The following is a 13,872-nucleotide window of genomic DNA, read 5'->3' on the forward strand; positions in this document are numbered from 1 at the left end:
GGGCTCGCATTTCTTCCATGACTGCCTCTCTCCATTCTGGTATTTCTAGAGCTTCCTGAATGTTTTCTGGCATTTTCATCCTGTCAAGATTAGAGACAAACGCACGATATCCTATAGACAAGCTTTTATAAGACATGTATTTCGACCAAGTGTATTGAGTACATGACCTAGTTTGTTTTCTGATTGCAATAGGTAAATTGATATCATCAGGTACAGAATTATCATAGGAAGACTCAATTACCAGATCAGGACAAGGCAAGGGCTCATGATTATTCGGAGCCATCACCGGTTCCAACGCTCTTGGTGCCTCAAGTATGAGATTCTCCCTCTCCTTTGTTTTCGGCTTTCTTGAGTAAACGAGTATGTATGTGTTGTTTTGCTCTCCTGCATCTCCCCTTGAGGTTAAGTGTTCAGTTGTGTTTAGCAAGTCGGGAAGTAATGCAATGGAAGACTCAATAGATGGGTCAGGGAATGGAGTAACTGGAGTAACCGCAGATTCAGTAGTAAAAGGATCAAAGAAGCGATCTTCACTCCATTTCTCCCCCTGAAGAGAGGGCTTTGGGAAATAAGGAGTGGTTTCAAAGAAAGTGATATCAAGACTAACGAACAGTCGTTTTGAGACCGGATCATAGCATTTGTAGCCTTTTTGGGTAGGTGAATAACCAAGGAAGACACATTTAATGGCACGAGGATCTAATTTATCGCGATGGTGTGCATGGACATGAACAAAAGCAGTACAACCAAAAATTTTCAATGGGAGACTGGAAGGGAGTCAAGAGGTAGGAATGTGCTCCTGAAATTTCTGAAGAGGGGTGACAAATGAGAGTGCTCGACTTGGCATTCGATTAATGAGATGTGTGGCTGTTAAGATGGCATCGCCCCAAAAATAATGTTTCATGTGGGTAGTAAACATTAATGTCCAAGCTACTTCAAGTATATGTCTATTTTTTCGTTCACCAACCCTATTTTGTTGAGGGGTATCCACACAAGAACTTTGATGAACAATCCCATTATCTTGAAGATAAGTTCCCAGGATGGTATTAAAATATTTCGTACCAATATCAGTACGTAGGATCTGAATATGAGTCTGGAACTGTGTATAAATCATGGCATGAAAATTGATGAAAATGGAGCAGACTTCAGTTTTGTCCTTCAGTAAGTAAACCCAACAAAGACGAGTATGGTCATCGATAAAGGTCACAAACCATTTTATATTGGTGCGATTTAGGGAACGTGAGGGACCCCATACATCACGGTGAAACATAGCAAATGGGCAAGATGGTTTGTATATGGATGACGGAAAAGAAGTACGACGATGTTTAGCAAGCTCACATACGTCACATTGAAACTCAGAAGCCATTTTATTTGAACAAAGAGAAGGAAACAAACGTTTTAAATATTGAAAATTGGGATGACCCATCCGTGAATCCCATAACAAAAGTTCACTATTTCTAGAAGTAGATACAGAATCACAAATTGCAGTATTACATAATTCAATCAAACTTGCCTCCTCAAAGTAGTAGAGTCCCTCATACGCTTTAACAATGCCAACCGTCTTCCCTGATGATAGGTCCTGAAAAACACAATGAGAGGAAACAAATTTAGCGGAACAATTCGAGTCTTTTGTTAACTGACTGATAGATAACAAATTGCATGATAACTTGGGGACATGTAAGACCAATTGTAAACTTAAGGAATCAGATATGCGAATACTTCCTTTTCCAAAAACTGGTAAGAGAGAGCCATCTGCAATTTTTACCCTCAAATTCCCGGCATATGGTGAGTAGGATGAAAAATATTGATAAGACCCAGTCATATGATCGGATGCACCCGAATCAATTATCCATGGACATTTGTAACAAGATGCGGTTTTTAAAGTTGACAGATGATTACCTCGGCGAGCCAAGGAACCAAAGGAAGACTGACCCAATGTTTGCATTGATGAGATCATCTTATATAACTGATCCAACTGTTCAGGACAGAATGCACTACTGGACGGGGTATTGTTGTTATCTCCTTGTGATCTTTCAGTTGATCTGTCAGTGCTGGCCTGGTACCCACGATTTTTTTGGTATTGTCTCGGTTTCCAATCTGCCGGTTTTCCATGAATCTCCCAGCAGGTATTTTTTGAATGACCTGTTTTTCGGCAATGTTCGCACCATATTTTTCCTCTTTGCGGTCATTGACTAGGTCCCCCTGGGCTTTTTAATACAAAAGCTAAGGCATCCGGCCCAGCGTGTAGCCCATCTAATTTTTGGGCGAATACAGGTACAGGAGGGTCCAGCCCAGCGGATTCATTTTGAGGCCGCAGCATCACTCGCCTCCTGTTCTCTTCCCTCCTGACTTCTGCAAAGACTTCTCGGGTTGAAGGGAGAGGTTGCCGGCCAAGGATCCGTCCCCTCACGTCGTCGAGCTCTCGATTCAAGCCGACAAGAACCTCGAAGACCCTCTCATTTTCGAGCCTCCTTCGGTATCGCATGTTGTCGCCGGTGCACTCCCACTCCTCGTAAATGCTCAAATCGGGCTCCTACCAGAGATGAGTCATCTCCATGAAATACTCAGTAACACCTCTCTCCCCTTGCCTCATCTGCCACAATCGGGTCTTGATGTCGAAGATTTATGAGTAGCTTTCGACATCGGAGTACGTCTCACATACGACTTCCCAGACTTCCTTCACTGTCGACAAGAACAAGTAAATTTTTGCGATTGATGGTTGCATTGAGTTGACCAGCCAAGCCGTGACCATGGAGTTTTCGGACCTCCATCTTTGCAAGGCTACAACGTCGGAAGGGTCTGGTTTCCTCCGCTCACCGGTAAGATAACCAAGCTTCCCTTTTCCCTCAATCACCAGTTTCATGGACTGAGCCCATTCATGGAAATTTTTTCCGTTTAGTTTTTCCAATGAGAGTGGAAAGACTGTGTTATCCAGTCCATTCGTACCCCCACCGGACGTAACCTTTGAGTCATCGGTGATGTTTGCAGAGGAGGTAGAGCCTCAGCTGTTAGCCATCATTTAGCTAGGTTTAAGAAACCCTAGCTCTGATACCATGAAAGAAGAAACGATCGAAAAATATTTTCTTCATTATTTTGTTCATATGTACAATCCAATATATAATACGATTACCTATTCTAAACAAGGAAATAATTTCCTACTGAATAATATCAAATCCCCCATAATTACCTACTTTCCTAATTTGTATTTTATTTACAAAGATATTCGGGATTGATATTTTAACAACCAAATTCTCTTGTTGTTTTGTTGACGGTTCAGGATTGTTGAATCGTTGTACCGAGCGTGGGGTATCGCTTGGAGAGGAGGGCTCTATCCTATTGAAGGAGTATTGTAAAGGTTTGCTCCGCCCATAAAGGAGTGGTATAGTGGAATTCTTAGGTATGTTGCCTAAGGCGTGGACTTAAGCGGGGATAGCCGAACCTCGTAAACTCTCTATGTCACTCTCTTCCCTACTCTATTTAATTTTCTGCACATATATCAACTGCATGGATTGGATATCAAATTGGTGAAAATTAATTTGCTTTTGGGAATTGAGTAAACCAAAAGGGAGTACATTAGTTGATCAATACATATGGCGGAAACTGTAAAGGAATATGTTGATTGATTAACACCCAAGACTCATTAATATTAAAAGCGGTTTATTTAAATTCTGAGATTTGGAAGCTTGGTTGAATTCTTTATTTCTTTTCATATCGAAATCCAACTTATCTTGTTGAGTGGGTTGTAATATTCAAAAGATGAATCTTGGAAGCATTGCTGAAATTGATACATTGTTTCATATTGTGAAGCTTATCTTGGTTGATTGAATTGGTTTACTTGGTGTTGATTTAAAGTGCTGGAATAAGTCTTGGAAAACTTGCAAAGTATTCAATTTAGTATTCTCATTCATAAAGACTTAAAAATGAATTAATTCTCAGCTGAACGAGTGATTGAAATTCACATCAACTATACATGTGTGATTGTTGAAATTAAAAAGAATTGAGAAAGATTTAATGAAAGAGGTTATAAAGAAATTTTTAAAATCCCAATTCACCCCCCCTCTTGGGAGTACACCTTCCTTTTCAATCATTTTAAATAGAATGACACAAATTTTAATGTGACTTCATAATAAATTATTACATTTCTAAACAATTTTTATGTGACAAATTGCTTAATCGTGTAGAACCCATTTACTTTTACTAAGTGATATTCATATTTATGCAGGAATTACTATGATGTTGACTTCATAGAGGATGTGTTTGTTATTACTACAGATATGCCTAGGGTTCGCATACCTGGCTGTTGGTTCCGGCATCACTTAGTTCAAAAGCATACTTTATTGGGTCTGTTTGGTAGACAAAATTAATAAGAATTTCCTTTCAATGGGTATTCTGATTTTGTTTGGCTGCACATGCATACCCTCCACTGTATTACTGTTCCATTGGTTGGCTAGTTTAAGGAATGGCTGTCCTATTAGTCAAATAAAAATAGTTTATTTCAAAACATATTCACTTAATAGTAATAAATATATATATATAAATTATGCCACAATAATAAAGTTATTTTGAAAATATTCAAATAATGTTTTATTTCAAATATAAGAATAGCCAAATAAAATAAAATACTAGGGCTGTGTTTGGTTCACTAATTGAAATAGAGCAAGAATGGAAAGGAAACTGTATAAAGACAAACATGTTACTGTTATAAAAGAAATGGCCATGCATAAAATTTTACTAATTCAAAAAATGAAATAGAAAAGGATCGAGTATTCCTTAAACTATTCTTATACCGTTCGATAGATCAAACAAACACAGTGATTCTCTTATAAATTATTAACTCTTTATACAACTTTTGTTATACTCTTGCGTCATTCCATTTCATAAATCACCTAATATTTTTCACAAAAAAAGTACAAATAATATATTCGATCGTAATATACCCACATTTTCCTATGGCTATCTTCACAAATTAAAAAATGTGCACAATAATTTGCTCGTAATAGAAAAACTGTCCATATAACATAATATATTCGATCGTAATATATTTTTTTAGATATTACACTGTATTGTGGATTAATGATAAAATAATGTGTTCTATCTCATAATATAGTATCATCAGACTCTCACAATAATATAATAAGAAATTAATATAATGTTGAAAATAGAAAGCATTATTATTATTATTACTATTATTATGACAGTAAATAATATTACAACATACAGCACTGTTACGAGTATATTATATTTATCAAATGACATAATGCTCTATTTTACATTATAATATATAATTATCATTCATTAGTATGATATTCATAATAAATTGCTATAGCATTGTAAATATATTATAATGTCATATTATGTTATAATAATGTTATGTTATTTATTAAAATAAGATAACAAAATTGATCAAAATATAATACAACATAATGAGACTCTAATATCATAATACAGTTGCATAATATTATGATATTAAGATAAATATCTTTATAAATTAATGTGAAATATTATTGATACTTGGAACTTTTAGGCTCACAGGCTTAATAGGTTATAGTTACCATGATGGAACTATTATTTACGATATATTATTTGTACAGGAGTTGTGGGTTTTTTTTTTCTTAGAGAGGAGAGAGAGGGGAGAGAGAGAATCAATTAGGCTGGAACTACAAAGAGGGACAGTTCACCTTTATCTTATATCCTTCTCACCTGTTCACAAAATGCTACACAAAGGAAGAGCTCACCTCTTTATCTTATATTCCTTCTCACCTTTTCACACGTTTAAAATTTGATGCCCAATATGAAAGACCCAAGTCCTACCTATTCCCTCGAGGACGAGTTGAAGATTCCAATCTAAGTGCTAGAACGTGGACCAAACAAAAATAGTCCATGAGATATGAATCATGTTAATTATTCCAAGAAATAGGATTCTAGACAACTTATTCCTTGGGGCATCTATCTATAATGCCATATAGAAGTAACAACAACAAACCAAGCCTTAAGTACCACTAAGTAGAGAAAATCAAGAGTCTAAATCAATAAGAAGTCCTAAATGCAAAAGAGCTTCCCAACATTTTATTCTTCGAATTGCAATGCAATACACCATTGCCATGGCAAAGTCATAACTTGTCTGCCAAAAATAATAACTTCACAAAACTTCTTGTGGTACAGCCCTTCTAAAAGGTTTCTTTCTGATCCCATCTCCTGCTCAGTCAGCTAGAACACACATTTAAGTCCAAAAGAAAGAAATAGACATACCTAATAAACTACTTTGACAGGTTGGGAAGTTCATCCAGCCCCTATCAACTTTTTTGGGAGGTTTTTTGGTTGCTTTTGCAAGAGGAAGCTGTCTCCCCCTAAATGCAAAAGAGTTTCATCACTAGAAGCCATGTTTAGTTCAAGGTTGGCATGACTTGGGACTTCAGCCTTGAAGGTATTGATACTAAAACAGTAGCTATGCGTCATGCAGAGGTCTCATGCTGGATGGTGACAGGAGAGAGACGACCAACAAGAATTCGAGATTTGTACTTCAGAACAATATTAAGACAGGACATTGCATTCTTCGACACTAAAACAACAACTGGAGTAGTCATCGAGAGGATGGCTGAGGAAGCAGTTCACATTCAAGAAGCCATGGGTGAAAAGGCACGTTTTATTCTTTGAATTGCAGTGCAATACACCATTGCCATGGCCAAGTCATAACTTGTCTGCCAAACATAATAACTTCACAAAACTTCTTGAGGTACAGCCCTCCTAAAAGGTTTCTTTCTGATCCCATCTCCTGCACAGTCAGCTAGAACACATATTTAAGTCCAAAAGAAAGAAATAGACATACCTAATAAACTACTTTGACAGGTTGGGATGTTCATCCAGCCCCTATCAACTTTTTTGGGAGGTTTTGTGGTTGCTTTTGCAAGAGGATGGTTTCTCCCCCTAGTTTTGCTTTCATGTATTCGAGCTCTTATCATTGCCGGTGGATTCATGGCAAAGATTATGTCAAAAATGTCGAGCAGTGGACAAGCTGCCTACACAGAAGCTGGAAATGTTGTACAGCAAACAATTGGAGCCATTAGAACAGTACACCATGTTTATTTTCACTATTGCTTCAAACATACATGTAGAAACTACTTTTGAAATGCTAACTTTTTGAATCCTCTATGGATGAATATCAAGGTTGCATCCTTCACAGGAGAGAAGCGAGCAATAGAAAAATATAATAGTAAGTTGGGAATTGCCTATGCCTCTACAGTTTGGCAGGGAGCAGCCACAGGTGTCGGATTTGCGGTAGTTTTATCCATTAGTTTCACCAGTTACGGGCTTGCTGTATGGTATGGGTCCAAACTGATCATTGAGAAAGGATGTAAATGGTGGGCAAGTTACCAATATCATCATGTCAATCATGACTAGTTGAACGTAAGTGTGAAATTGATTTGAAAAGCATGATTATACTTTTTTTTGTTTTAAATAGGTTACTCTGTTGATTATTTAGCTGATTATACATGCACAACAATACTGTCCAACGTATGGATGTGTAGCTGCAACCCATCAAGTCCTCCCTCACATTTATGTTCTTTTGTGCTAGGTCATTAAGCCAAGTGTCACGAAGTTTAAATGCATTTGCAGCAGGACAAGCTGCAGGATACAAGATGTTTGAGACAATCAAAAGAATACCACAAATTGATGCCTATGAAACCAGTGGATTGGTATTAGATGATATCAAAAATGAGATTGAACTCAAAAGATGTACACTTTAAATATCCAGCACGACCAGAAAGGCAGATATTTTTTGGGTTAAGACTGCATGTCCCAAGTGGTACAACAGCAGCCTTAAGTCAACAGTCATCAATCTATTGGAGAGATTGTATGATCCAGATTCCTGTGAAGTACTTATAGATGGTATCAATTTGAAGAAGTTTCAACTCAGGTGGATAAGGGAGAAGATTGGACTAGTTAGTCAGGAACCTATTCTGTTTGCAACCACCATAAAGAAGAACATCTTATATGGGAAGGAAGATGCAACTGATAAGGAGGCCATATTAGCAACTAAGCTTGCTAATGCTGCAACATTTATTGACAAGCTACCCAAGGTACTTCCACAACAAGGTTTAGGTTTCCTCTAATATTTACAATGCATTTGCACTTATCTATTTTCTTTTTGTCTGTTGGGGTGGGTAGCAGGGGTTTGACACATTGGTAGGTGAGCATGGAACTCAGCTATCTGGAGGACAAAAGCAAAGAATTGCAATTGCAAGAGCCATCTTGAAGAACCCAAAAATCCTGCTTGATGAAGCAACAAGTGCACTAGATGCAAGTCAGAACATGTTGTCGAAGATGCAGTGCTAAAACTTATGTCCAATTGGACAACTGTTGTTTAGATGGTATTTTACTGAAAATTTTGGAATCATGCAGTTTCACCAAACTTCTTTTTAATTGAACTTTAGGAACTCATGCTGAATTGATCAGAGATCCAAAAGGGGCTTATTCACAGCTTATCAACTACAAGGAACAAGTCAAACTGAAGATGGTCAAACAATCGACACAGATGAAATAAGTGCAAGTTTCGATACAGAAAAAACTATAAGCAGGTTTGGGAGCCAGGGACTGTCTATGAGATCCATAAGCAGAGGGTCATCTGGTGGCCCGCACTACTTCACACTTAGCTTTGGTGGTCCAGATCTTATTGGTATCCATGAGGCTGAAATAGTGGGGGATGAGAACATAGAAAGTACTCAACTGGACAATAAGAATCCTCAAAAGGTCTCCACTGGACGACTGGCTTACCTAAATAAGCCTGAGGAACCAATTTTGCTGCTTGGATCTATTGCTGCAACCATTTGTGGCGTAGTCTTCCCCATTTTTGGACTTCTAATTTCAACAACCATTAAAATTTTCTATGAACCTCCCCAGGAGTTACGAAAAAATTCCAAGTTTTCGGCACTAATTTATGTGGTTTTGGGCATTGTCACTATAGCAGCAGTTCCACTGCAGCATTACTGTTTTGGAGTTGCCAATGACAGAATGATGCAACGAATTCGCTTCATGTCATTTGAAAAAGTTGTTCACCAAGAAACCAGCTGGTTTGATAAACCAGAAAATTCAAGGTCTGTAGCCAAATGTAATTTTCACGTGCTCAAACCCTGTTAGATCACCACTTCACCTAAAAAAGCTTAAGCTGTTAGGTTTGTGGGCCAGCTGTGTATCAAGCCTCAACACCACAGAGATAAACTAAAAACTGAATAACACCCATTACAGGGAATAAAGCAATGTTCATGATTATTAAAATCGTGATCTGGATCGTAGGATCATACGATTCTACAATCCCAATTCACCCAAACGATCCAAATTGCAAGAAAAATCGGAATCAAGTACAATCGTGGTAGAATTGTAAAAAATCAGTAGTCATAGGATCAGAATTGTAGAATCGTAAGTAGAATCGTACAGGTCCAACTCTGTTACCTGGATTGGGATTTTTTTTTCTTTTTGGGTTTCAATAATGTGGCCCAATACATGTTTTTATTCGCCCAAAGGCCCCAGGAGGTTTATGTTTGGTCCAAAGTCTTCTAAAGCTGGGGCAAAAAGGCTCCAGCTTCCCATCAGTGAACAGATTCAGCAGAATCTGCACCTGACTTCCCTGGAGTTCGGCACCAGAGTCCTCCACTCCTCATTGAAATTCAGCAACCAGCACCTGAATTTCTCTCCTGTTCGACAACCAGAGAGCCCTCCATCTGCTGACTGGTGTTTGATCAGCAGCAGCTAGCAATCTTACTGTTTGATCAACAGTTCTTTGGTGTTCAACAACCAGAGTTCCTGGGGCTCACAAAAACTCAGTCCTCAGTCCTCTTCCATCTTTGGTGTTCGACAAGAACACATCAGTCCTCTTCAACACAGAGTTCTTGTTTGATCAGCAGCAACCAAGAAAAGAGCCAAGCCAGCTGGCCCAGCAGAGCTGCAGAGGTATGCTTTGAAACAAATTTTTTGCTTCATGAAAAGACTCAATAATGAGCACTGTTTTTCTCCTTCTTCTCCTTTTCTTGCTCTTCTTCTTTTTCTTCTTTTTATTGTTTTAACTTTTTATTGTATTTTTAACTTCTTATACTTACTAAGTTACTAACCAAGTTTTTAAATTTTTTTCATAAAGTTCCACATATATAATTTTTTATTATTTATTTTATTATGAAAGTATAATCTTACGATTCTCAATCCGATTCCAATTCTACGATTCGATCCTGCAGACCCCTCCAATGATCCCACTTAGAATCCCAATTCTAACAACCTTGGCAATGTTTAACCATAAAATAAGTGCAGGTGATACGACTAAAAATGAGGGCCTCACAAATATTGCTCTTATACAACATTGATCATCACTTCACTCAAAATCTTAAGCTGTTTGGTCGTGAAGCAACAACATATGTCAAACCTTGGTAAAAACCATGACTCTTTTAACTGTAAAATTTGTTGCTTATTTCAGTGGTGTAGTTGGTGCAAGGTTATCAACCGATACTTCAACCGTCTGGGATCTCGTGGGTGATGCTTTGGCACTAAATGTCCAGGACATAGCAACCCTTGTTGCAGGTCTTGTCATAGCATTCACAGCAAACTGGAAATTAGAATTTATAATTCTTGGTGTGTTGCCCTTGGTGGGTTTGCAAGGATACTTCCAGGTGAAATTTATGAAAGGGTTCAGTGCAGATGCCAAGGTTGGTCCAACAACCAGATCTTGCACTATATGAAGTGGCAGTTTATTTGTAAACTAAGAATATTTGAATTGTTTGTAGGCAATGTATGAAGAAGCAAGTCAAATTGAAAATGATGCTGTCAGCACTATTAGAACTATTGCATCATTCTGTGCTGAAAATAAGATGATAGATTTATATCAAAGGAAATGCAAAGCCCCCATGAAACATGGCATCTGGAAAGGACTAGTAAGCACTGCCGGATTCAGCTTCTCTTTCTTTGCACTCTACTGCACAAATGCAATTTGCTTTTACATTGGAGCTATTCTAGTGGAAAATGGGAAAGCATCATTTGGATAAGTATTCAAGGTAAATTGAGCAGTCTGTTTCTTCTTCTGCCCTAAACCCAATTCATGATTGCCCTTGTTTCAGTTCTAATAGGTTGTCTGCAGGTTTTCTTGGCTTTGACAATATCTGCAATTCGGATTTCCAAAACCAGTGCGATGTTTCCAGACTATGAAAAAGCTAAGGACTCGACCGCTTCTATAGTTGAACTTCTTGATAGTAAGCCAAAGATTGATTCAAGCAGCAAAAAAAGCTAAGGACTCAACCACTTCTATAGTTGAACTTCTTGATAGTAAGCCAAAGATTGATTCAAGCAGCAACGAGGGCATAACACTAGCGACTATAAAGGGAGATATTGAGTTGCAAAATGTCAGCTTCAAATATCCAACACGACCTGATGTTCAAATTTTTAGAGATTTATGTTTGAGCATCCCCACAGAAAAAGTATTCAAAGAAGCTCATTTTTATGCAGTAGATCCACCACCAATTCCTGTATCACTGAAAGAGCTTCCTACTGCCTATTTAGTAGGAAACTTGTGTTCATCGAAAAAGGCTTAATGATCTTACCATCCATTGACCTTTGCTGCACTTCGTAGTCTAACATCCCCCACCCTTATTTCTCTCTTTCGCACATTTTCTTTCCTCAAAAACATTTTGTAGAACATTGCTCTTGTTGGAGAGAGTGGGAATGGAAAGTCAACAATAATTAGCCTAATAGAGAGGTTCTACAACCCTAATTCTGGTTGTGTTTTGCTGGATGGAGTTGACATCCAAGTGTTCAAACTAAGGTGGCTGAGGCAACAGATGGGTTTGGTCAGCCAAGAACCCATTCTCTTCAATGATACAATCCGTGCCAATATAGCCTATGGCAAGCAAGGAGAAGCAACAGAAGACGAGATCATTGCAGCTGCAAAGGCAGCAAATGCGCACAACTTCATATCAGGATTGCCTCAGGGCTATGATACCTCTGCTGGAGAACGAGGGGTGCAACTCTCTGGTGGGCAGAATTACGGCTAGCCATCGCAAGGGCAATAATTCAGGACCCAAAGATCCTACTACTTGATGAGGCAACAAGTGCATTCGATGCTGAGTCAGAACATGTGGTGCAAGATGCATTAAACAGAGTGATAGTGAACAGAACAACTGTTGTCATAACCCACCATCTTTCCACGATTAAAGAAGCTAACACAATTGCAGTTGTCAAGTTTGATTGCAGAGACAGGAAGACATGAAGTTCTGTTGAAGATACCTGATGGGGCTTATGCTTCTCTAGTTGCTTCACATGAGTTCAGCACACAAAGGGACCCACAATGTATAGCTTTTAGCTTTCAAATAAGACAGAGAGTGTAGATGGCCTATTTTTCATTTAGATAGAGTTGCGAAATCATGTGGATACATTGTGGAAAAGTCAACTTAATTACTGCCATAACACATGTAAAATATAAATATACGAGTATGAGAATAGAAGAGTCTGAGAATACATTTTGAATTTAACATAAAACAACTCAACACAATGGGACTACTCATTACCACATGTTCATGACATTCCATAAAAAACCGTGCTCACTCACTCCTAGTCCATAATGCATACATAATATAATAGCATAAAATCACGACAAAGATCAAAGCCCTAAACGGAAATCTTGAGTTGTTTCTTCCTTTTCTTTTTCCCATTTGAATGAATGTGAGTTTATTATGCCAACAGCAAAGGAGCCAGGAGGCATTACAAAACCATAAAGGACAATAGTCCCAGCCAAGTAGCACAAAGGAAAACAAGGGCAGAATGGAAATCATAAGTTATTGGCCCTCAAAATAAACAAAAAAGAGCATACAACGCCTATTTGAAATACTCATTATGCTCCTTGCGACCAACAAAGCCACTCGAGCAAATGAATAAAGAGCAGCCAACCAGACGCAAAGCATGTAGTTCGCTGAACATGAAGACACAAAGTAAACTAACAACAGTGCACCCAGATATACCTCAGTAAACTTCAGTTGCCACATTACTTGTGGGTATTCTCTGGCGTTTTTCCACATAGGCTGATGGAAACCAGCCTGCTTTGCCTTTGCATTCTCCCTCTGACCAACCTGATGAACTCACCTGAGGAAACACAAAAAGTATAAAGAATACTCAAAAAACATCTTTACTCGATGTCTTCAATATCCCAATGAATGGTGCTATATTTTCATATCAAAGCTGTATCAGGCTAAGGAAAACTGGGCAAGAATACAGAATAATTTCACCACTTACGTTTTGCAGCTTTTATAACAAGAATGCACAATGATAAGATCAATCATAGAGCACCTGCCTGTTTACCACTTTCTTACTAGAAAGAAATTGAAAAATCGTACTACCTCATAAGGCATTAAAATCCTCTAGGATGCAAAATGAAAAATAAAGTAAATTTTTTCTTCACATCTTGTTCATGTCTACTATAAATCCAAAATGGAAATCCCATAGATCTTCTTTTTTCTTTGCCTCCAGATGCCATAGCATCTAAACAGAGCATGGATCCTATAGCTCTATAGAAATATGATGTGAACATTCTTATTTATGACTACAGTGATGGCAACAAGGTGGCAATTAGAAACAACCTGGTAGTCACACTGTATTTCTGAATGTCATATGAATAAATAGGAAACAACTGCTTTAGTTTTTCAAGAAAAAATTTGCACACCAGACAGATAATTATACTGAGGAAAAAAAAAACATGAAAATGGAAACAGGAAATGTGTCCTGATAAGTAGGCAAATGATTATGGACAGACTTTAAAAGATGATTGAAAAAATTAAAGATATGCCTTTTCAGAAATGAATTTAAAAAAATAATAATAATCAAACAAAGATTGGAAACATAAAAGAACAGCAG

General features: G+C 37.8%; 1 protein-coding gene and 1 pseudogene across 2 annotated transcripts in view; one reads left to right on the forward strand and one right to left on the reverse strand.

Moving 5' to 3' along the window:
• The first annotated feature begins 6,462 nt into the window (after positions 1-6,462).
• On the forward strand, positions 6,463-12,353 carry LOC131143897 (ABC transporter B family member 9-like; annotated as a pseudogene).
• Positions 12,354-12,634: 281 nt separating this feature from the next.
• The window catches only part of LOC131144522 (SH3 domain-containing protein 3), a 71,603-nt gene continuing 70,365 nt past the window's right edge, over positions 12,635-13,872 (reverse strand). For both annotated transcript variants that reach the window (XM_058093220.1, XM_058093221.1), the window contains one exon: positions 12,635-13,104. In XM_058093220.1, coding sequence (XP_057949203.1) covers positions 12,985-13,104 — 120 coding nt within the window. In that variant the 3' untranslated portion in view covers positions 12,635-12,984. The remainder of the gene's footprint in view (positions 13,105-13,872) is intronic.

Source organism: Malania oleifera, chromosome 12 (genome assembly GCF_029873635.1).
Source record: "Malania oleifera isolate guangnan ecotype guangnan chromosome 12, ASM2987363v1, whole genome shotgun sequence".
NCBI classification, from domain to species: Eukaryota; Viridiplantae; Streptophyta; class Magnoliopsida; order Santalales; family Ximeniaceae; genus Malania; species Malania oleifera.